The sequence below is a fragment of the Saimiri boliviensis genome, chromosome 1 (assembly GCF_048565385.1).
Source record: "Saimiri boliviensis isolate mSaiBol1 chromosome 1, mSaiBol1.pri, whole genome shotgun sequence".
Taxonomy (NCBI): Eukaryota; Metazoa; Chordata; class Mammalia; order Primates; family Cebidae; genus Saimiri; species Saimiri boliviensis.
Window position 1 is genome coordinate 295,469,750 of NC_133449.1, and position 25,414 is coordinate 295,495,163.

The 25,414-nt window shown below is 48.7% G+C and overlaps 1 protein-coding gene across 5 annotated transcripts in view; it reads right to left on the reverse strand.

Moving 5' to 3' along the window:
• The window catches only part of UBE2QL1 (ubiquitin conjugating enzyme E2 QL1), an 85,779-nt gene that overhangs the window by 41,616 nt on the left and 18,749 nt on the right, over positions 1-25,414 (reverse strand). The window contains exons 2-3 of one of the 5 annotated variants that reach the window (XR_012514231.1): positions 24,715-24,979; positions 8-19,665 (exon numbers count right to left, since the gene is read on the reverse strand). The exons of 3 other annotated variants lie outside the window; for them this stretch is intronic. Coding sequence is in view for 1 of the 2 variants with exons in the window: in XM_074387357.1 (XP_074243458.1) it covers positions 24,974-24,979 (6 nt within the window). In the remaining variant the exon portion in view is untranslated. Of the gene's footprint in view, positions 1-7; positions 24,980-25,414 lie in introns of those variants that run through there. One more of the 5 variants, XM_074387357.1, reaches the window with a different exon arrangement.

Consider the following 25,414-nt stretch of genomic DNA (forward strand, 5'->3'; position numbering starts at 1 on the left):
GCGTGAGATGAAAAGAAAAACCAGGTTTAGAACGTCACTGGGAATTCTGTTTCCTACCGTCTTTATTGAAAGCACACAGAGTCGTGGGAATTTCTGATGTCTGAATCAATGCCACGCACTGGCCACAATGCCAGCGGGGTTGGGGCAGCCTCACTGCCCGGATGCAGAACAATTCAGCTCTGGCACCAAACAGATGGGCCAGCCTGGGGCTGGCAGACCTTCTGGGCAGTGGGGTGCTGTCTTCACAAACCCACACACAGCATTGGCTGATCTGGACTTGCTCATTCCACGGTGCTGGAGAGCAATCTCTGCCCCAGTTCCCGAGATAGGGCAGGAGGGGCCAGCCTTATCAAAAGAGCATCAATTCTTTTGATGGTCTCCCTGAGGCAATATACTGTTCGAGCTTCCTTTCCCTCCCTCAAAAGAATGCCATTAATTATCATCACTTAAAATTCCTCTGTGATAACAGTAAAGATAAATTTATGTTTATAAAGAGATGTCTATATTTGTATATTTCTATAAATATTTTAAAACTCGAATTTTAAAAATTCAAGTTCCAGAGCCAGTAGTGAATTTATTGGATTCATGTCACTTCAGTGCGAATTCATGAGGCAATGGTGGACATTTTCATGGAAGAAAAGACCGTCCTCGAGGTCCAAGAGAGGGTAGAGGTCAGGGCAGGTGGTTTGTCACACAATCCCGAGAGGGTGGGGCCGGGGGTGAGGCCGCGCCCCCTCACAGTGACCAGGCTTGTTCGGCTCCTGAGGACAGAGCACTGGTCTCTGCAGTGCTCAAAAGGCACTGACCCATTTTAGATGGCACAAGAGGGCTCTGGACATGAGAAAGAAGAAAGCAGGCAACAATGCCCATGTGACAGCATCTCGGGAAGCCTTGGGACATGTGGTGTATCTGGCATCGGAGGGGAAGAGCAGATGGAAGACAGCCAGGATTCGGGTGATGCTGGCCTCGGCTGGGCCTGTGGCAGCTCTCACTTTTCCAACCTCAATTACTCTTCATTAAGCCTCTTAATGGTAGATCAACTGAAACGCTCCCTTACCTGAGGCACATTGACTTCCACGTAGCCTCTCCCAGGCTCTCCTGGAGGATCTGCTCCTCCCCGTGGGCATCCCATGCACATGTTTTGTAGATGGCGCAGAAACGCCTGGGAAGACCTGGCTGAGCTTCACCCGCTGGCAGGTGCAGGCGTACTGTTACCAAGCATCGCCTGCTGTTAAGGGACCTTCACGAACAGAATTTCTCTCTGAACAGACCCTCTGCACTCCCAATACGAGGCACTGATACCACAGCACAAATTTGGGCACATACTGGGATGGAGAGGGGACCAGGCCTCCCCACCAGCGGCTCCTGCAGCACCCAGCAGCCAGGCACCTTGGACAGCCTTAGAGGGCAGAAGCCGCACGGGTCTGGGCGGCCACCAGCAAGCAAGATCCACGCGATCCTGGCTCTCTGTTAACCCACTGACAACTCCAACGGGAAGGCAGCCGCAATGACCCCTTAATCTACTGGGCAGGTGGTGCCCTATCACCTGAAATGGAGAGTGGAAGAGGCCATTTCACAGGCCTGTATTCAGAGCCTAGCAGGCTTCCTTTTCAATAATTGTCTTTTCAGCAGTGGACACACAGGCCGATCCCTAGCGTGGGAGTCAGAAGTCCAGGGTTATCAACTTTGGCTCACTCTGGACATCCCTCTGCTTTCACTTGTGCATCTGTCATTGGGCCCTATTTTGACAGCAGGACCTTTTCCTTCTTTAAAATTTTCTTATTATTTTTAGATACAGGGTCTTGCTCTGACATCTAGGCTGGAGTGCAGTGGCGTGATCGTAGCTCACCGCAACCTCAAAGTCCTGGGCTCAAACCTCCCTCCTGCCTCAGCCTCCTGAGTACCTAGGACTACAGGTGTGAGCCACCACACTTGTCTAATTTTTTTTATCTTTTATAGGGATGGGGTCTCACTATATTGCCCAGGCTGGTCTCAGAGTTTTGGCCTCAAGTGATCCTCACACCTCAGCCTCCAAAGTGCTGGGATTACAGGCATGTGCCACCATGCATGTATTCGTTTTGAAAATGCTATCTAGCTCACATAGGAAGAGGTGCTAAAGGATGAAGGAAGATGGGATGAGCAGATGACAGGAAATGACCACTTCCTGTCTGCTAGCAACATCCCCTTGCCTCCCTAGGATTTGACTCCTATTTTGAGTTGTATAACTTCAAGCTTATTTGCTTATGTGGTATAGATATATGATTTAAAAAAGACCACTTAGAGCTAACATTCATAATCATCTTCATGTGGGCTGCGATCAAAGTCCAAAGTTATTTAATTAAACATATGAAAACACATCTTTCACATCTTTATGAGGATGTTAGCATCAATTTCTTCCTATTTTTTTTTTTGTTTCTGGAGACAGGGTCTCACCGTCATCCAGGCTGGAGTGCTGTGGTGCGATCATAGCTCACTGCAACCTTGATATCCTGGGCTCAAGAGATCCTCCTGCCTCAGCCTCCCAAATAGCTGTATTACAGGCATGCACCACCACATACAGCCAGTTAAAAAAAAAAAAAAACAATTATAGAGACAGAGTCTTGCTTTGTTGCCCAGGCTGGTCTCAAACTCCTGGGCTCAAGCAATCTTCCCGCCCTGATCTCCCCAAGTGTTAGGATTATAAGCATTAGCCACTGTGCTGGCAGCATCAAGTGAGTTTCTACATCAAGTGAGAGCAAATATCAAGGGTTGGATTTTTGGCCAAAATGTATATTTTAACCATCTCTATCCTTTTTCTCTATAATTCTGAAAAATCTATGGTATTATTTAAAAATCCTGAAATAAAGGTAGCTAGACAAACACAGGCTCACAATCATCTTGCAATATTCTGTGGCTTTTGGCATAAACCCACACTTTGCCTACTATTTGTGAAAGTCTCAATTGTTACAAGAAACAACAAGCAAAACCCCAAAGTAACAGACAACCCTTTGTTGACTTTTCTTCCCTGGAAGAATCATGAACAGAAAGCTCCAGTGCTTAGTCAATTCAACAACTGGGAGACAGAGCCCGTTATGAGCCAGTCAGGGTTCCACGCATTCATTGCACTCCACTGTCGACAAAGAGCTCTCATCTCCTGTCTCCTACACCCACGTTTAAAATTAACAAATACTTTTTTCATAGGTTGCCCGTCTTCTTCTGATTGGCAGTTTCAATAAGACACAGCAAAATGCTGGACTTAGAAACCACTCCCTATATTCCCCCTATATTTCCTGCTCTCCCAGGGTCACTGAGCTGTTCTGACATGCCCTTGCTGTGCTCACTGCACCAAGAAGAGGGGAACGCTCCATCCCAAGTTCCCTGTTTGCTACAGATGTTTGGGCACTTCCATTCATCCTTCCAGGAAGTGTGAACTTCTGGGAATCAAGTGCAGACAATACCCATGTCACACATCATGAAGGACATCCAATAAGATAATCCATTTGAAAATACTGAGGACTTTGAACGTCATATAATAGCTGTTCTTCTTCTCATAACATTTACCTTTCTCCTTTTTCTGTTTCTATTTAACTAATAATCAAGGAATCTAGTCTGAGATATTTTCTTTGAGTGACTCTCGTTTCTTCTAAAATATCTCTACTTGTACTTAATGTTAAGAGTCATAGATGTGACTATTCACTCATCCACCGCAATAGCTTTGTGCTATCAATCAGAGTTTACGGCAACACCTTTGATAAGTAACACTTTCTGCCTTTCCTGAGCCACACATGATAAGTGTATACTTATGAACAACGACAGGATTTTGCCATCACAATCTTAAAAGCCTCACTGTAATACTGAAGCAGAACAGTGTTAATGAGAATGTAATTCTCCAGGGCTGTATCTGTCAAACAAAACCAGTAGGTGGTACTTTGATTTGATTCTTTTTTTCCCTTATGGCCTTTTGAGGGCCAATAGCAATTGATTCAGCATGAAAACATTTTAACACAGCTAATAAGATGACAAGTGGCCCCAAACTCAAGTCCCCTTGCAGCCCCCATGCACTTGAACTTCAGCCTGGCACGTCTGCATCTCCCTCAACGGTCTCATGTTTCTCATTCATTCATTTATGCATTCATTCAATGTGTTGAGTGCTGAGTCTAACAAGATAAAGTAATGCCAGGTCCCTGCCTTTAGGGCTTAGAGTCCATTATGGGGAGATAACCAGGCGTATTGCAGCTGCTGGGGCAGAGGATGTGGAGCATTCAGGGTCCTCACTCTTGGTACTGTTGGCGCCTTGGGCCAGGTAATTCTTTGTTGCAGGGGTGATACTAGCACGGAAGGAAGTCAGCAGCACTCCTGACCTCTGCCCACTAGGTGCTAGGAGCACCCCATGAGGAATGACAACAAACTGTTTCCAGACGTTGTTAAATGTCCCCACAGGAGCAAAGTCACTCCTGATTGAACACCACTGGTGTGCAGAACAAAAATGTCAAAGCTAGGAAGAGTCAGTTCCTTCTTTATTCATTCAGCAAACTATCGCTGCAGGACTTCCCTGGGTCAGGAACTGTCCTGGTGACCCGGACGGCAGAGCTTTCTAAGAATAATTCTGGTCCTCATGGAACTTATAGCCCAGAGGGTATGATGGAGTCTATGTTGGGGAAGAAAGAATAAAAGGAGAGAGAATAGGGGTGGTGGTGGTGATTTGTGCATTGAGAAAGATTTCCACTGGCAATAACGTAAGCTGAGCTTTGAAACATAGGTAGGCAGGTGTTTACCAGGCTATGGTGGGAAAGGATAAGGGGTCTCAAAGTGAAGGTGTGAAATGGCTCACTATACTCAGGGAACGATGGACAGATGCTGGGGGTGGGGGGTTGGGCACAGAATTTAAGTGTGTGTGTATGTGTGTGTGTGTGTGTGTGTGTGTGTGTGTAGGTGTGCATGCTTGTGTGTGTAGTTGGTGGGGAAGGAGTTGCATAATTCAATAGACTTGGCTTCAAATCCCTGTTCCAATACTTCCTGGCTCTGTGACCTTGGGTGAATCACTTAACTTGTCTGAATTTTGATTTTCTCATATATAAAATAAGCATTATAATAGCATTACATGGCACTGGATTCTGTAAGAATCTAATGGTACAACATATAAGATGCTTGGTGCAATGCCAGGTACAGGGTGAGCACAGTAAATGGGGCTTCTTATTTTTTAAACTATCATGGAAATTCTGCTTCTTTGGTAAAGATGGTTTCATTCTGTCCTCTTGAAAGAACACACAACATTTCTGTCTTTTCATATAGATTTTATGACTTGTTCTGTCACAAAAATGTCCACAAACAAATTCAGTGTATTGTATTTACATGGCTTATTTCTTAGCCTTTTGAGTTAAGCCTGTTTTAATAGGTTGACATTAATTCTATACTTCTCACTGGATTAGATTTTTCTTCTCATTCCTTTTCTTTGCAAACATACTTTCTTGTTATTTTTGTGTTTCATTTGCCTGTAAATTACAGACTTTTGCCCTCTAAAAATAGTTAAAATTTCCAGACTCCTTATGTAAAGTTTTGAGTTTCCTGAACCCATTTCCTGAGCTAAAATTATAGAGCTGCTACTTGTTTTTAAAGTCTTTGAAGGTGTAATTGTCAGCCTAGAAGCACTCATAACCTTGAACTCCCTGACACGGGTCATAAGCATGTGTGGAGCTCATTTTAGACTTCCCCCGAAACTTCTATTTGGGGGCAAAGATTAAAGCTCACTAGGCTCTTGGCTTCAGGAAAACCAATGCTTGCAAGCATCTTTCAAAGGAGGTCTGCTTTGGAAAGACACTAGGGATTTCACCTTTCTTTTAAGGTTTAATGTTCAAAGCAAATCCTAGAAAAAAATCAACTTGTAAATTTCTAAAGGGCAGATGAGACTCTACAACAGATCAGACTCTTCTAAGAAACACATTCCCAGATCAGACCAATGACATGTAAGCCACTGCCAAGCAGGGGACTTCAGCTGGATCTGGTCCAATGAGACAGGAAAGAGAAGATTCATAGGAAGGCGAATATAGCCCTTCTTGTGAGACTGAGTGTGTGTGTGCATGTACGCACGTGTGTGCAAATGTGAGCACGTGCACAGGCGTAATGCATGTCCATACATGTGCATTTGCGTATTGTGCACGTGTGCTCATTTGCATGTTGTGTGTACTTACATGTATCATGTAACATGTGAGCATGTGTGTTCATGTGTGCACATGCAGGTGGGATATGGTGGTTACATTCAAACTGCAGGGACAGATGTGAGCCTCCCTGCTGTGGAATGGCTGCTGACCAGAGCCCACCCTAACCTGAGGGAAGGCTCTTGGCTCTCAACGGAGTGCAGGGACCCCCAGGCCACATGAGCCAGTTTGATGGGTGGTCCTTTTGCACAGTGAGAGCTTCAGCCTGGTGGGCTCCGAATCTGTCAGAAAACCATCCAACACCAACCAGTGCAGGGAGGGGACAAGCAGAGAAGCTGAGAGAGCAGAAACAGGGAAGGGGGAAAAGGACAGGGTGCTGCTGGACCTGATGAGCCTCCAATGAGGTCACGTCAAGGTTTTGTCTGAAGCGCAACCCCAGAGACTGCCATGTCTCCACCCTGCCCGTAAGTGCCGCGGTGACTGCTCCATGCTCAGCTGGACTCTGAATCTCGGCTGCTGCGTGGCTGTTTTACATCCCATCTCATTAAATGCTGGCCTGGGCAACCTTTGCGGTGAGAAGGAAACTGCTTCCATCAAGGCACTTGCCAAGGGCTATAGAAGAGCTGGGTTCAAATCAAGGGCTCCCAAGACTGAAGGCTGAGGCACCACAGAGGACCACACATGTGGCACCAGGGTGTCATGAGGGGCGAGATCAAAGAGAGGTAGCCTCAGGGCCAGAGCCTGCGGAGGGGCCCAGAATCCGTCAAGGAGGGGGCTGGAGGCAGCCACATGGGATGGGCGGCTCCCTCCAGGGAACCAGGACTTGTATGCAGACCAGCCCTCCCCGCTCACCCCTCCAACGCCAGCACGGGGCACTCAGGCTTCTGCACTCCCCATTGGGTTTCACTCAAAGTTTGTGCGCAATATGGCTTGGGTTCCTTTCATCATTTAGACAGCAGACTAATTCAGACGCACTCCCTGTGACTAGTTTTGATTTAGTTCCTAGATCTGGTAGCTAAAAGTAGTGCTGGGTGGTTTCTGGAAAGAATCAACTTGAAATGGTCACCTCGGAAGCCATAAACTGGATCTTTCGGTTACACTTTCAGAACACACTGTTTGCCTCAGAGACTTGTTGACTCACGCCCAAGCCAAACACAGACAGGTGACCAGCAAAGTGGCTTCAGAGTAGACGACTACAGCCTGCCACTGGGTCTGAGGTGTAGAGGACAGTGCATTGGGGGGTGAGGCATGATGGGCCATGTAGCTACATGGACCAGCCACACAGTGACCAGCCACAAGGTGTGGCTTTAGGTGGAAAAGACCACTCTCCTCCAGGTGGAGAGTGGTTGTGCTCCCATCTTGATAGAGATACGTAGTTTCTGCAGAAAAAAATGCACTGGGAAACCCATTCCCATTAGAGTGAAATTTCTCTCTCTAGTGGGAACGTTTGCAGGCCTGGAAGTGGGGATGGTAGGGCTGTGAGTGCCCAGGTGAGGTGAGCAGAGTCCCAGTAGGTGATGGGATGTCCTCAGGAAGAAGGCTGGGTACGTCCTGCTGACACACAGAGAACATGGCCCTTCACTCCAAACCTTCAAACGTACCTTCTGAGCATCACACCTGTGGGCTTCTCATCCTTCTTTTTTTGAGACAGAGTCCTGCTCTGTCACATAGGCTGGAGTGCAGTGGCACGATCTCGGCTCACTGCAACTTCCACTTCACAGGTTCAAGTGATTCTCCTGCCTCAGCCTCCCATGCAACTGGGATTACAGGCCCACACCACCACACTCAGCTAATTTTTTTTTTTTTTTTTTTTTTTTTTTTTGTATTTTTAGTAGTGACAGGGTTTCACCATGTTGGCCATAAGGGCCTTGAACTCTTGACCTTGAGTGATCCACCCGCCTTGGGCTCCCAAAGTACTAGGATTACAGATGTGAGCGCCACGCCCGGCCAGTGCTTCTCATTCTTAAAAGTGAGCTTGAGCCTACCAAGATGTGGAGGAGAGTGTACAGGACAGTTAAGCATGTCTTTGCTGGCTTGGTGGGTGGTGCGTGGCCATGGAAGTGCCATTTCCCACTTGGAGCTGGGAGACAAGATGGAAATATCTGATAGCTCTGCAGAAGCGGGTGTCCTCCAGATGAGAGCGCCCCTGCCTGGGCCCTGCTGACGCTGGAGCTGGGCCATTCCTGGCTGGAGGGCTCCGATGCACGCCGGGTGTGCCGCGGCCTCCCTGGGTCGTTCCCGGCTGTGTGCACCGAGGGCGTTCCGCAGCCTCCTGGTCTTCATTCTCTGGATGCCATTAGTACCCCACTTCTGAGTGGTGACAACCAACAACGTCTATGCATATTGCCAAGACTCCCTAGGGGCTGAATAGCTGTGGAGAAGCCCTGCTCTAGATGCTGTGGGGAGTGGACCATGGGAGTGCAGAAGGGGGCACCTAACCGGGGCTGGGCGCCCAGACGGTTGGAGGAGACTTCCAGGAGGAGGTGGTTCAGGAGCTGAAGGCAAAAGACTAGCGGCAATGATCCAACTAGAAAGCAGAAGAGGGCAGCAGCAGCAGATGCTGTGGGAAGGCGGGCAGTGAGCAACTGGAGGCTCCCCAGAGGGGGCTTGCTGGGGAGTAGGGGAGGGGAGAAAGGGGCGGGAGGTGCCCTAGTTTCCTGGGCCTGCTGGAACAGAGAACCCTAACTAGGAGCTTAAAACAGCAGAAATGCGCTCTCACAGTTCAGGCAGCCAGATTCTGACACAGAGACGCGGGCCTTGGGGAGGGTCTGTTCCAGGCCCCCTTCCCAGCGCTCGGGGGCTGCCGACACCCTGTATGCCTTGGCATGTAGGCACAGCGCTCTAATCTCTGCCTCCCTTGCCACATGATGTTCTCTGTGAATCTGTCTCTGTATCTGTCTCTGTTCCCTCTTCTTACAACGACACCAGTCATTGCATTAGGGACCACCCTAACCCAGCAGGACCTTGTCTCAACTCGGTGACATCTGCAAAGGCCCTATTTTCAAATAAGGTCAAATTCACAGGCACAGGGAGTTAGGACTTCAACTGTTTTTGGGAGGACACAACTCTGCCCACAGCAGGCATAAAGCTGACAGAAGGGCATGTGTTCATGTGTGCACATGCAGGTGGAATCCGGTGGTTATATGCTCCTCTGCACCAGGACCACCCTGCAGGTGGCAGCACACAGGGCCAGGTTTCCTGTGGATGGGTCATTTGGGAGGCGGTGCGGAGGTCAGGTTTGGGGTGTTGGCCAATTAAGTTACTGTCATGGTCCAGAGAAGATGGCAAGGGCCTGGCAGAAGCCACTCAGGTGAGTCCAACTAAGGCCACGTGGGCAGGGCTGGGGGAAGGATCAGTGGGAGGCCTGAGCCCCTCCAGGCTTCTGACCTGGGAGGAACAGGTTTTCAGGGTAAGATACTGAGTTCTGTTTGGGTTGGCTGGCTTTGGGGTGCATACAGAAACCCAGGCAGGAGGCTGCTGGGTATAGCAGTGGGAGCCCACACTGGGGAACCTCAATGATGAGTATGGCGAGGTTCTGCAAGGAGGGGCGTGCAGGGAGGGGATCGTGCCTCCGCTCTGCTCTCCAGCCATAGGCTGTGAGCAGGTCACCCTCCCTTCACCTAGCCCTGCACCTGTGTCACATACCTGCCCATACCTCCTGTGTGGGGATAATGAGCACCTGCTGCGCAAGGTGAGATGGGACAGAGGTGGTGGGCCACCATGCCCAGTGACACGGGGCCAGGCCTGCAGAGAGACGCTGTCTTAGGAGCAGGCTGTGTGGTCTCAGGCAGGTGTGTTTGGCTGGGGATAGTCAAGAGGAGAAGCAAGAAACCTAGGAAAGGGTGATTAGGGCAGGTGCAGCAAAGCGTGCACAGGTGAGATGGCCCGGGAAGCACGTGCTGGGCCAACCTCCAGAAGACAGTCATCTGAGATGTGTGATGGTTACTTGGTTTATAATAATATCAAGACTTTAAAAACTCTTTTTGACCTTACTATATATATTTTTAGCAATCTCTGCACATTAAGAAAAATCCAGTTCTTTAAAAGAAGTGTAGCTTAGCTACTAACAAGTCCAAAGAAAGCAACCTGTATTCCCCAGAGGTTTATGGAATACTTGCTGCCCCACAGACCTCGAGCTGGGTATTAGGTAACGCTGGCACTCAGAAACTGTCTTCTAAAATTGTGAAACCTCTCAGGACGACAAAGCCAGCACTGGTTTCATGTAAACTCCAGTGCTATTCATCAGGAATGAAAGTAAAGCCACTCTACTTAACGGTACACAAAATCCTCCAGTTCTGGCAGCACCAAAGGCACAGTTCACGGACGCTTACAAAACAGAAGTGGTGCTTGCCTCTACATTTTAAAGAAAGTTCTAGTAAGTACTGAATCTGTTTTGAAACAGATGGTACTTTCTTGGAGGAAGCAAGCCCAGAAAAAGGAACTTTTTGCTAAAAATGTAATGATATGAGATAATCCTTTCAAAGTTATTTTTTTGGAGATCCCACTAATACTTACCCTTTTGCATAAGCAGCCAGTTCCAGTGGGTTTTGTTAATGTGCACTTTAAGACAGGTAAGTGACAGACATGCTCGTTAACGGCATCACAGTGGCTGTGTCGAGGGCTGTCTGAGCCAGGCCCCGTTCTCAGGATGGGGCAGACACTCTCACTAAGCCACGCCAGGACACTCCAGCAGGTGGGTGACACTGGCATCAGCCGTATTTTACAGATGAGAAAATGGAGACACACAGATCAATAAGGTGCTTGGAATCCCTCAGCTAGGGAGTGCCAAGAGCCAGGATCCCAGTGCAAGAATTCCTGGCTTTGGAGGCCACACTCTGAGCCCCAAGGCCAGGCCAACTCTTAGAAACGTGGGGAAGGGTCACAGATTTAAGAGAAGGCAAACCGGATACTGACTATTTACTAAAAAAAAAAAACAAACAAAAACCGTGACCCCCAGCTGTGCCCCCTGCTGTGGGACGCTCCTTGGCCACCACTTCCCTGTGTACCTCTCACTGTCGTCTAGACAGGGAGCGCCCGCCAGCCGTCCTGTCATTTGCCACGTGGTTTGTCTAAGTCCCGAGATTATCAGGGCCCCGAATCTACCTCTACCACGTAGAGTCTGGTCTTCGCAGCAGTTGTGAGGGCCTCAGTACTCGCTGCCTGCCTGACGCAGTGGGCAGGGTGGGTGACTTCCAGTGAGTCTCTGTTTCGAGACGATGGGGGCAGTCTGTGTTTTTCATTTTTGCCAGGCCCAGAATGCAAAAGGAAGCTGCTTTTCATGGGCTGGACCCAGGACACCGCACTCCACTCTCCAGGCTGAAACACTTACTCAGAACAAAGCAGCCCCTGGCCTGTGTTTTCTCCTTGTGAGATCATTCCAGCTGTCTGCATGCAGGATTCTGGAGAGGTCTTCATGAACACTCCCCCGGCCCTGTCATAATGGACAGGCTCGCCGGAGGACACAGACATCAGCACCCCTTTGTTTATTTCAACATTTCACTCCTCAAACTTGGCTCCATTAAGACACACGTTTCCCTGACCAGCCCCAGAGACCCCCACTTTCTTCCTGAAGTCGCCCGCAGTTAGAGTCAGTTCTGTCTGCTCCTATGCTCAGTGAGTGATTTGCAAGAAACAACGATGTTCTCCTACCCAACCTGACCTCTTAGATCAGAATCCAGCCAGCTCTCTCCCATGTACACTTGGTCTTCCTCAGGGTTCCATGTTTTTCCTCCTCCTTGGAACACACACTGAACAGGGAGAGAAGCCAGGGCCATCGCTGTCTCAGCCCACTCATTATGGTGGCTTAATTCTCACTCCATCCTCCTGTTCTGGCAGGTGAGACTCTGCTCACTCAGCTGTGTGGTCTCCCCTACAGCGTCCCCTGGATGCCTGTGGCTGCCTCCACCCTGCCACACCTCCTTGATTTCAGGATTGGGCGCTGGGGATCCAGCACACTCCTGATGCTGCACATGATAGCGGGGAGGCCCCCAGCGCAGGCAACTCTTTCATGAAGCCCGGCCTTCCTCACTCCCAGGAAGGATGAAGCCCCCGAGCAGGAGGGAAGTGGAGCCGAGTGAGGGGTGCCAGGGAGACCAGATGCACTGGTGGGCACCCACTCGCCACGTCTCCTGCCTTTTGCTTGTTTCCCGACACAATGCATCTGCATCTCCTGGGATCTCTCTCTCCCGTGCACAGGCAGACCACCCCCCTGTGGCCCCACGCCCTTGCCTGTGTTCTGCTGTCACTATGATCACCCCCACCATCGGGTGATGGGGACACTTCATTTCACAACTGCCATAGCCCAGCCTCGCTCGGAACAGTTGTCTCAGCACAGATAGTAGGTGTGGCAATGCCGGGGAAAGTCCAAAGAATGAAGGAGACCAAGAACGTCACTAGGAAATGTGAGGGGAATCAGAGCCTGGGAACGAATTTGTCAAAACAGAGGGCAGCCACCATCTGTTCTCTGCCTCTGCTGGCAGGAGCTTCACAACTTTGACCAAAGAGCCCGAACTTAGTTGTTCTGGAAAAATTGTATCAAGAAGAAACACATGATTTTCACAGGCAACCCAGGTAAATGGCGCCTGGTGCCTTTCACTGCTGAGCTGGCTTCAGGGAGGGTTTGCGCTTGACGGTGGCAGGTCACGGCTGCACTCTCCTTCCAAGCCACGTTACTTACAATGAGAGAGAACACTCATGTCACACAGCACGCTCAGCAGTGGAGCTTCCCAATGCAGAAGGAAACTCAGCAACGTCAAATAAATGCAGCTACTGAGATGTTTGAATCACTGTAAGTCTTCGGATATATTTTCAGGGAAAATATCAGTGTGAAAATATTATGATTTGGGCACAAATTCCATAAAAGATAGGTCACTTTTTTGAATAGTCTGTTTTTGCAGTAAAAACACAGCAATAACGAGACTCTACTTGGATTATTTACTTCACCTACTTTGTTACTTTTCTGATTTTTAAAAGAGGGAACTGTGCTTATAAAGATGTGAGATTTAATTTCTGTCCCTAGGAGAAATTAAATTGTTCTAGGAGGATGGTTTCTGGGAGACACCAGGTCTGTCTCTTGCCTGCCTGTCTTTCTTGAGGCACTGAGTGAAGCCGAAACTCGTGCAATACGGGAGGTGGACGAAACCTCCGGGAACAGTTTTGCATATGCGATTTGTTTGCAAAGAAGCACTCAGATGTACTCAACAGTCCACTTGGTCTTTGGCTTACACGTGCCATGTGGGAGAACTCTTGAAATTCATACCTGCAGCCTCCCCCTGCCACCCAAATGCCAATTCCACACACCCACGTCCTGCTGGACACTTCCACCAGGCCAGCAGCTGCTGTCTCCATGTGGACGTGGTAACAACCAGACCTGTCCTCAGCAGGCTGACCTCCGACTTCACCTGTCCCCAGCAGGCTGACCTCCGACTTCACCTGTCCTCAGCAGGCTGACCTCCGGGCGCACCTGTCCTCAGCAGGCTGACCACTGAGTACACCTGTCCTCAGCAGGCTGACCTCCGAGTGCACCTGTCCTCAGCAGGCTGACCTCCGAGTGCACCTGTTCTCAGCAGGCTGACCTCCGGGCGCACCTGTCCTCAGCAGGCTGACCTCCAGCCGCACCTGTCCTCAGCAGGCTGACCTCCGAGTGCACCTGTCCTCAGCAGGCTGACCTCCAGGTGCATCTGTTCTCAGCAGTCTGACCTCCGACTTCACCTGTCGTCAGCAGGCTGACCTCCAACAACACCTGTCGTCAGCAGGCTGACCTCCGAGTGCACCTGTCCTCAGCAGGCTGACCTCCGGGTGCACCTGTCTTCAGCAGGCTGACCTCCGAGTGCACCTGTCCTCAGCAGGCTGACCTCCGAGTGCACCTGTCCTCAGCAGGCTGACCTCCGAGTGCACCTGTCCTCAGCAGGCTGACCTCCGAGTGTACCTGTCCTCAGCAGGCTGACCTCCGGGTGCACCTGTCCTCAGCAGGCTGACCTCCGGGTGCAACTGTCCTCAGCAGGCTGACCTCTGAGTGCACCTGTCCTCAGCAGGCTGACCTCCGGGTGCACCTGTCAGCAGGCTGACCCCCGGGCGCACCTGTCCTCAGCAAGCTAATCTCCAGTGCAAGGGGTTGTGCTCTGGATACAATTTGCCAAGAATCTTTGACATGACTAAACGGTGACTTGGTCTGCAATGTTGTTCCTTCTACATCAATCAGGCTGACTGGGAGGAGGTCACGGCCAGGCCCAAGCTCAGTTCGCGAGGCCCAGTGAGGCCTGGGGGGGCATGTGGAGGTCAGGATGGAGAAGCACACAGGTGGGCTGTTTGAGACAGTGTCATGGTGATCAATGCTCCTGAGGGCGTGAGTACTGGTGTGGGCATGGAGGTGTGTGGCGGGTCCTAATGGCTGCCCCTGTCCCTCCCCAGGGCACCCTCATGTGACTGTGGACCTCCAGCACTGATGAGGGCTGGTGATCTGTGGGTTCCGATGTGAGCCATCGTGGTGAGGATGGGGTGAAGGTGGGAATTTCAGGGTCCCTGGAGTTAGGGTCTGGTTTCCAAGGGGAAGGGGATGTTTCCACCTCTCTCTATGCCAAGAGGGGACCACTCCTGTCCTTGTGAATAGCAAATCATTATTGGTGGCAGCTAGCGTCCAGTGAAGACAATGCAGTTCGCTTTTATAAATGTCAACAACATTTTCCTGCTGAAGAAACCAATTAATTAGCAAGTGGGCATCTCTCATGTGACATGACCAAAGATCACTCCAGGCAATGAAAGGAACCAAAAGGTCTTGGCACAAACCTGCCATGAATTTGCAGGGTGCGTTTCGCTTTCTGCAGCAGTTCACAAATAATTGTATGGTAAGCTTAGGAGCAGCAAAACAGTGTATGCCTGAGAGGGGCTGCATGTGGCTCTTCAACTGGGGCCTTCAGAGTTTCAGTTTTATGAGGTCATTGTGTTGTTGAGTCAGGACAGCACAGACCTAGCAAAGCTTCTTCCTGCAGCAACACCCACCCAGAAGCTCCATAACCCGGAGGCAAACCCAAATACATCCTTAAAATGGGCTGTTTTCCCCCATGGGAAAATTAGATCTTTAAGTGCTGAAGAACTTTTAATAACGAAACACCTCATAATAAATGAGCCATGGTCGGTGCACCTGCCCTGAGGGCACCGCTTTGACCGTTTTGTGCCTTGGCTGCTCCTGAGGTGCAAGCTGCAGAGGCAGCGGGGGCACAAACATTGGCACCCCTCGCCTCCCTGCTCAGGCTCTACCCTCTAGAAAGAAGGGACTCCCAGTGCCACTGGCTCCCTGAGCTTCCCAGGTCCTCATCCGTGACTAAGCAGCCACACCTCACTCCGATTTTGAAGTCCCGGAAGTGTTTTAGCCAGATCAACGGATGTGACGAACTTAACGCAAATTATCCTAATATACTTGAAAAAATCAGTGTATTTCATAAAGCATTCTTTCCGACAGGTCTTGGGGTCAAATCAAACCTGTTAGCAGGGGCCAGGCCCTGGAGAGCCTGTGTATTTCTGCACCAGAGCCTGGTGGCTCTGACTGGTTCTCCAGCGTGGTCCACGGGGGCGGGGCTTGTCTTCTGGGCAGGCTTGTCTTCCTCTCCAGCTGCAGGCTAGCGGACCGTTCCCTTCCAGCACCAGGCAGAGCTCCGGCTTCAAGGCCAGAGTCTCATGCTCCCTTTAGCATGCCCCTCCCTCCTCCGGCAACCCCCGCTCACACTTGCCCATCATCCAGCCCTGCCTTCCTACCTGTCCTCGGCTTACACTGGTTTGTTAAATTTAGAGCTCAGAGTAAGAATCCACACAGCAGTGTGCTACAAATACTGGATAAAAGGAACAGACGGAAGCCATTTCAGGGCTACACGGTATCATTCGCCTTTCCAGACCGGCTGGTGTTACACAGGTGACGGTTCCATTATAAATGAAACCCGTCACATGCTTCATGTTTGCAAGTAAACATGGGCCAGAGATACGGCATAAAATAGCTTACTCAGCGTAGACAAAGTGATTTGGGAATCTTTATGGAAAATGCTCTGTTCTATTATCATAAAGTCTTAAGAATGCAATCGAGAAAGAAAGCGGATTCTAAATTCAAATTCCTAGTCTCTGGTTGAAAAGCTTAGAAAACTAAAGGGCTGATTTTGATTGACCTAAAAATTAACAAGAGATTTTCTATAAGCAAGTATGATAGCTATTATTACTTTTAGGTCATTACTTTGGAAGATGTTCTGATTTCAATTCTTTTATTTGTATAAGGGCATTGCAATACAAGCTTTGCTTTGCTTTTTCATTAAGTAAGAATCATAGTAACCAGAGAAAATAATTCAATCAGTGATTTTTACAAGCGTCACTGGAAATCTTCAAACAGCATTTATTTTATGATAGAATATAAGGAAAGCTGTGTCAGCCACTGCCTCAAGGACCTCACATATATACACACACTCAGTCCTCACAGGGTAAAGTCTGCTCCAGCCTCTCCTCATGATGGAGAAGCGGAGGCACAGATGTAAATTGCAGATGTAAATTGCCCGATGCCACACAGCTGTTAGTCGCTGGAGTTGGGATGTGACCTGGTGGGACTCCACCTGGGTTCCGGGGTCTGTGCTCACAGCCCCTTCTCACCACGTGTGGTGATGGAACCTCGGAGTGATGCCCCGCAAGGCGTTATCCCAGTACTCAAGTGCTCCTTACAAGCGGCGTACCACTGCCCACCTGCCCCCTCTCGGGTGCTCAAGCCTATTTACTGAGGAATGAATGACAGAGCTTGTGGGATTATCACTGCGAGTCTGAAGGCCCCTGCGCACCACAGTTAGAATTCCAAAGGAAGGATGGTGCACATGTTGCCGTTTTCCAAAACGTGTCCCACACAGTATTTTACACGTTACATCACCTAATTCTCACCCAAGAGGGAGGTGCACTTGTGATTTTTCAAATGATCGAGTGAAGAATGAAAGAATGAAGGAACAATTAACTTCTCCTTGTGGTCCATTGTGGACCACGTAGTTTTTCAAATGTTTGTCAAGAATGGTACTCTGAGCAGTGAACTCTTGTTTCCACATGAGGGTGTGCCCTGAAATCTCAGCAGTTTAACAGACGAAAAACTGTTCTGGCACTGAGTCTGCTCCGGGCCAGTGTCTGCTCTCCATCATGAGCAGGCGGCTCCAGCCCCTCCTCATGATGGAGAAACGGAGGCACAGATGTAAGTTGCACAATGCTGTGCAGCTGGCAGGTGCTGGAGGAGGGACGTGACCTGGAACTAGAGTCAGGAATTAGGGGCAGGAAGAGGTAGTGCCTCACCAACCCAAGCCTCATCCTGAAACTGGAGCTGGAGCCCTGTGATGTCTGAACATTGGCAAGAAATATCAGCACTTTGCTGGCTCTGGGAATTTTTCAATAAGGCCACCTAAGCCAGGACTTCCCAACCTTCTCTGGCCATAGACTGCCCCCCTCCCATGCCACGCATGCACTCCTAGTTGTTCACACGGGTGTTCCACGCCGGATGAAAAATCCACACACAGGCACAGACGGTGGTGTGCCAGCTTCAGGCTGTACCGATACATACCATGTGCACAAGCAACATCATTTTAGCCCTATAGGCTTAAAGTTTCTGCCAGCACTCACATCTGATCTCAGCTTCCCAACACGTATCTTTTAGAGGTAACCATTTTCAGAAAACTGAATTTTCAAAGTACAATCTTTAAATTTTACTGAAAAGGCCCTATGCAATATGTTATGTTTGCAGCCAATGATTTGTTGAAAACCTGTTGTGGAAGGTACTGAATCAGATGTCAAAGGGAGCTAAGAAGCAAGTTATGAGAACTGCCCTTTTCCTCGTAATGGAAAAGTTAATCCCAGGTGTATTTTGTGATATTTTAAATGGCATAAGAACAATTTTACAGATTAATTTTCCTGGCTTTGCTATTGTGATATTTACATTGGCTTGTGGTAAAATTCAAAGGTAACAAAAATCAAGCTTCTTCAATCTCCATAATTGAAGCAGCAAAAATAAGTTTTGTGCTGGCTTTGTTTGCCTGGCTCTCAAAATGCTGCGTTTTTCTGCGTCACTGGGATGTGACTTTCTGTTGACCTTATTTGTAGATGCTAGAATTGCCTACATAGAAAATCCTAAAGGCTCAGCTATTTTTGAGGAACTGGATTTGGTAGAGAGCGTTAGGGTGCCACAAATAGCCATGTGTGTCCTTACATTTCTGCCTCCCTTGCAGTCAGATGGGGGCCATGCAGCCAGTGCTGGCCAGTGAGTGGTGAGCAGGAGGAGGCGTGTGTGTTCCGGTGCTGATACCGACCCGTCCCCTCGCCCTGCTGTCACCGCAGCTGCTGTGGATATGGAGGCCGTGTGCTCCAGATGGAGAGCGGACACTGGCCCACAGCAGACTGTCTGCCAGAACATACTTTACTTGTGTTAAACTGCTGAGATTTCAGTGTACACTCTCATGCAGAAATGAGAGTTCACCGCTCAGAGTAACATCCTTGACAAATAATGGAAAAATTACATGGTCCACACAAAGGGAAGATGATTTTGTAAAGGAAGAGCAGAAGGGGTCATAGTCTATTGGTTGTTGCAATAGGAGGCCACGTTCCTAAAGGCAGTGTAATATTTCTACAGGAGCAGGAAAATTGGGGAACTGAGCAGAAGAGAGAATCGTATTTACATGGGACTGTCACGGGGTAACCATAGCAGCAGGAAGCCATGGGAAAGACCAGGTGGCTCAGACAGGGGGCCAGGGAAAGTGTCTACTGCAGAGCAAGGCAGCTGGGTGTCTACATGGCCGCTCGCATGGAGAAGGGCTAGAGATGGATGAAATCCAAAATGCAAAAGGAAAAGCTCGAAGGCCAGTGGGAAAAGGCTCAGGAGGATGCCTTGTGATGGGATGGTGAGGAAATGGTCTTCCCAAACAGCCTTGATCACAATATAACTTCTTCAAAATTAGGTATAGTTTTTTTCCCCCAATAAAAGATGAGAAAGAGAAGAAGAGAAAGAAAATTTGGGGAGAAAAGATTTGTGATGTCTAACACCTACCGGCACAAGGAGTTAATAGTGGAGAAAAGAAAACTTTTCTGGAAATTGAGAAGAAAAAGCTAGACAACCAGAAAACAATGTAGAGAAGGGAAAGAACATCATCAGGACGTCTAAAGAAGAGGCCTGGGCGGCCGACGAGGACGCAGCGTGCAGTCCAGATCCCAGTCATCAGGGAAGCACAAGGAAAGCAGCGGTTCGAAGCCTCCTGGGTCCCGTCAAGGGGCAACACCGAGCGAGGAGGACGATCCCAGGTGTTTACAGAGAAATGTGTCGATCGGCCGTTTCCAGAATGTCAAAGGCATTCTGGAAGTTTCTGGCAATACCTCGAGACCATCAACATGCTGAGGCTCATGCGCTTGTAAGCTCACAGCTGGGCATCAAGCCCAGAAGACCCGCTTGCAGGTGAGTAGCAGTGTTCCTGTGACCACAGGGAGGTGGGAGATTGCGGGCATCCCCGGGGGAGTGGATGAGCAGAATGTGATCGATTCACACCTTAAAAAAAAAAACGCAGGTGTGAAAAGCAATGGACCAGACATCTAAAACAGTGACACAGCCGGCTCGCCAGCCCAAGTTCTGGGTGAAATAACTAAGATTTGGAGCAAGGCACAGAGAACAGCACTGGCTAGGCCGATTAAACACACATGTGCATGGGATGCCACCACATGCCTGACAAGATGAAGCGTATTTAGCAATATCTGCTGGAAACAGAATGGACTCCCATGGGCCTTGTACGGATGGACTGGTGGGCTATCGTTAACCTCTCCCTACTCCTGAGGTGAAAAGTGAAAGTCACAATAAAAATGTGATTTACGTGAATGTGTATGCAAGAATTTATTATGCTTGTATAAAAATGTGATAGTTTCTAGATACATCAATAATAACAGATTTGAACACACAATGAAAACAAGATCTCACCTATGGAATCAGCACACATTATACTCCTTGTTGGGCAGCCTCTAAGCTGTTCCCCAAGTACCTCCAATTCCTGGTGTTCACTCCCTGTTTGACCTCCTTCCCCTGAGTGTGAGGAACCTGAGCTTGCTTCTGTTGCATAGAGGATGGCGGAATGATGGAAAGTCACTTCTGAGATTAAGCCACAAAAGGCTGCAGCTTTGGTCCTGGGTGCCCCCTCTCTCTCTCTTCCTAGCGCCCTCTGAAGGAGGCCAGCTGTCATGCTGTGAGCTACCCCATGGAGAGGTCCACAGGCAAAAAACTGAGGCCTTCAGCCAACACCACCCAGGAACTGAATCCTGCCCCCAGCATCTGAGTGCTCATGGGAGCAAATCCACTCCAGTCAGACCTCTGGATGAGACAGCAGCCCTGGCCCACTGTTGCCCTGCAGCTCTAAGGCAGACCCAGAGTCAGAGGCACCCAGGCATGCAGCACTCAGATTCCTCAACTACAAAAACCAACCGGGAGAGAAGAGATGGTGGTGGTTTCGAGCCACTGAGTTTTAGAGTAATGGGCTATGCTGCAAGAGATAACAAATGCAGAGGCCTGGGAATCAACTTGACAAAAAATTTCTGAAGATAACAAAATAGGCTGGGCATGGTGGCTCAGGCTTGTAATCCCAGCACTTTGGGAGGTTGAGGCAGGTGGAGATCATGAGGTCAAGAGATTGAGACCATCCTGGCCAACATGGTGAAACTCTGTCTCTATCAAAAATACAAAAATTAGCTGAGTGTGGTGGCATGTGCCTGTAGTCCCAGATCCTCAGCATGCTAAGGCAGGAGAATCACTTGAACCTGAGAGGCAGAGGCTGCAGTGAGGTGAGATTGCACCACTGCACTCCAGCCTGGAGACAGAGCAAGATTCCGTCTCAATAAATAAATAAATAAATAAATAAATAAATGAACGATAAGATAAATAACAATCAAATGAAAAATGGACCAAGGACAAAATTAGAAAGTCAAGTGGTCAAAACCCACTCCCCAAATCCCAAAGAAACAAATACAAAAACCCCAATTGTATGAAAGACGTCACACCTGAATAAAATAGAAAGTATGTAAGCTAGAAAAGATGAGATATGCTTTGCCAGTGAGATTCGGAAGTACTGAAATCATCAGGGTTGGAGAGGCCTGGGAGGTTTCCAGCCTCCTGCTGCTGATGAGACTGGAACCCTGGGTAACCTGAAAGGCAATCTGGCAGCACCGTATCCAGTCAATTTGGAGGATGTTCCCGCCCTTTGATCCAGTACCCCGCTTCTGGGAGTTTCCCATGGTATTTAGAGTACAAGGAGCAAACGTGATGTACAGTTCTTCCCTCCCAAACAACGCAGTCCCTGTGGGTTGTTTAGGGAGGGAAGAACCGGAGGCCTCCTAACTGTCACCCAACAGGGCTGGCTCAGTCATCCACAGCACCCTGCACCCTTGGGAGCTCAGAAGCCTTTTGAAGATTTAGTTGACCAGGAAGATGTCCAGTCTCCTTATGAGAAAAGATGTGCATGCCTCAGACCATCCTGAAGAGCACGGGCCCACTGCTGAAAAAATCATGTTTACCTGTGTGCACGTGTGTGTGTGCATGTGTGTGTGTTCATGGGTGCAGAAAAACAGCCAGTATCTCTAACAGGTGGAATCATAAAACTTCATTCTCTACCATAGCATGTATCATTTTCTATAATCAGAAAAAATTCTTGAGAGTTTTACAGTTTAGACAGTATGGCATATGCCATTATAATTCTGTGCACTGTCCCCAAATTCGTGCTTTTCCTGGCCTTTTCATGAAATGTCGAAGCACTGATCATCAGGGCAGGAATTGTAAAATGATAATAGTAATAGTAAGAGCTATCATAGCATTATACAGTTGGCTTGTTCCAGGCCTGGACACACTTGGATCAGCTGGAAGTGCCCAAATGCACAAGCCCTCTGGGAAGCACCAGGCTTCTGGGGGTCCAGCCTTCATTTAGAGGTGAAAGCCATCACACCATGTTCTGCTCTCTAAATAACCCTGAGCCTCTAGAGGAACTCTGCGCTCAGTGCTGGTCCACACAACAGAGCCACCGCTGGGCTCGGAACACTACGGTTCCTGCATCACTGTGGTCTCAGTCTACAATCGCCAGAGACCATTACAGGGTCCTGCCCTGCGCTGTCACAGAATGTCCTCTGTGTTCGCTCTCATCGCGGACGGGCATCTGATTCCAATGGAATAACATTTGTTCACCTGAACCAAATTAGAGCAATCTCCTTCTCTAATAAATTGTTATCATCATGAGGGCAGATCAAAGTTGGCAGCAACAGAGGAAATCTATTTATATTGTTCTCCATTTAATTGGCTTTTTTTGGGTTAAGTGCACTTAGAGGAAGAAAAAAATCCCTACAGATCATTTAAATTATGACATTGTGAAAGTCAGGGGTGTCATCCTGAAATTAAGATGTAAATATCTAAGTGATACTGTTTGAATAAAAAAATTTATATAACTACTTTAAACATACATCTCCATTTTACAAAGATCATTAGTGTGTGTATATATAGACATATATGTAAAATCTAAGGACATATACATACATAATTACATATATATAAAATATAATCTGAACACTATAGTTTAACACCATAGCTTGTGTGTGTGTATATATATACATATATATATATATATATATATGCCTTAGAGCACAAAATATGCATAGATATAAAGTATAGATTAAAATATTTAGCTATAAACACAAAGTTATAAAATATAGATTATGTTTATATACATATATACAATAAAGAACCCAGCCTTATACGATTTTGATGGACTCTGATATCTTTGAAGTTTATGGAAAATCCCTCAACTCATGAAGCCTCTGGGAGGGGTCAGCCTGGGCGCCTGAGCATGGGAATGATGCTTACGTAGCTGTCCAGCTGTGCACCTGGACACATGAAGGTAACAAGTGATATGGAGAAGAAGCCAAGGCTCAGGCAGCTTTGCTGCCCTCCATCAATGTGGGTGGAGGAAACCAAGTCAGCCCAGCTCTTGCAGAGGGCAAAATTCCAAGAGGGCAAGAGACAGGAGGCCGGGCAAACAAGAAGGATGCAAGAGATGCAGAGGCGGTGCGTCGGTGGCATGCACCTGCCCGCCAGCCTCTGCGGAGTCACCGCGAAGCCCATCCTACCCTCTTCCCAAGTCTTGTGGCAGACTGGTGGTGATAGTTGAGGACATTTTAATGAATCTGTCTACTTCTGAGTAAAATCAGAAGAATGCATGTAACGTGCAAATGATGCAACACGACTGCTCTCTCTGATGCGCCTGTGACCGGTCTGGTGTCTCAACCCAACTCGGGGTAGGTGCTTGTTCAAACAGTTTGATCGATCGAATTAACCATTAATAATCATTTTCTGAAGTGACTGTAAGTCGAATGAGTAAAATTCACATAAAAAGTAGAATTGAAGGCTTTCAGAAAGCATTTTCCACCTAAATTTGGCAAGACATTTAAAATGATGAAAATGATTAAGAAAAAGCATCAACTTGTTACATCAGCATCAAAACCAACAGAAGGAAAACAATCCCCATGATCACTTCAGCCTCCACTCCTCACTGGAGGGCCACCTTCAAGGCTCACTGATGCTCCAGGTGGTTGTCTGAAATAAGAATGTATCAGTCAGCCCCTGTCCCCTGCCCCGCCTGAATGTCTACACTGCCTGCCTGACTCCATCCCCTCCAACACTCGCACTTTGCCACGCGCCCCTTTCCTCTGTCCTCAGGCCAGTGCACACAGCAGGATCATCTGTTCGCCCACCCCGCCTCACTGCTCCAGCTCCAGGGAGGATGACTGGGTTCCCTAAGCCGTTAGCAGTGGCAAGGCCATGCTCTGAACCCGAGCAAGGGACCAGGGCAGGGGACTGGCTCAGCCAGGACAGGGCATTTTCAAGCAGGGGCTGGAAAGGAAAGAGACAAAGGAATACTGGTAACCTTGACCACGTGCAGAGAAGCAGCAAGAGAACAGGGACGGGAGAGTTATAGGGATGGTGACGAGGTAAAGTGAGACAAAAAATAGTGTCATCCAGGGATGACAGGGAAATGGGAAAAGTGCCAAAGAAGACGGATCGAGTCCCTGCTCATGGATCTGGATGAGAGCAAGGAAAGAGGACCAGCAGGCAAGCCAGGAAGAGTCCTGCAGGTGGAGGGAGGGCCAGGGAGGAAACTGAGGTGATCCTGTGATCTGAAAAAGGAAGAAAAGAAAATTCTTGGACAGCTAAGAATAGAGAAACCTGCAAAAACTAAAGTCTGTGAGGAGGGATGTGTCGATGCTGCAGGAGCAAAGGGGCCGGAAAGTAACACAGTTCGGGGCACGTGGAGCCGGCAGGCCGTGGGTGGAGAGGCTGGGGCGCGGGAGCAGCAGGGCAGACAGACGGGGACGTGTCTAAAGATAGACAGGGGGACATCTGAGAGGCAAAAGCCACAGCAAGGAAAACAAATGACACCAACTTATAAGTGCTTGGAAAGCAAGACTCCCCTGTGGGCTGAGCTGAGTCCTCCCAGATTCCTATGCTGAAGTCCTAGTCATCAGCATCTCAGAACGACACGGTATTTGGAAACGGAGTCTTTATAGAGATGATTACCTTAAAACGAGGTCATCAGGGCGGGGCCTAATCCAATGGGAACGTGTCCCTCCAGGAAGAGGAAATCCAGACACAGGTAGAGGCGAGAAGATGACATCTACAAGCCAAGGAGAGAGGCCTCGGGCCCCAGCCCTGCCCACGCCTTGGTCTCAGGCTTCCCATGGAGAATGCATTTCTGCATAGGCCCCAGGCTGTGGGTACTTTGTCTCAGCAGCTCTCAAGTAATAATATAGACTAATGCAGGCTCCAAGAATAAAAGTCACAGCTGAATGGAAGGAGGAAAGGGGAGGAGAGGGAGGAGAAGAGAGCAGGGAAAGAGAGAGAAAGAGAGACTGTGAGGAGAGAATGAATTTACACAGTAGCATCGAGAGCTCCAGTCAGGGGAGGACCACAGTGAAATAAAAGAGAAGACATTTACAGAGTTCTTTAAATGACACCCTTAACACCAAAGTATTCAACAGTATGAAGACCCAAGCCTCATGTGCCGGGTGACAGTCCCAGCAACAGGATGGTCAGCAGGCTCCTCCACTTACTGCCTCTCCACTCAAATGCAAAGCTCTCAGACTCCTGCCGGGTGGATTTTCTGGCAAATGGTATGATGATGTTTCAAGGGCATGTGATTAAAAACGAAACCCCATAAAGCATATTCTCATGCATCCAAACCCTCTGACCGATGAATTCGGTGTTTAGAAAAAGAATT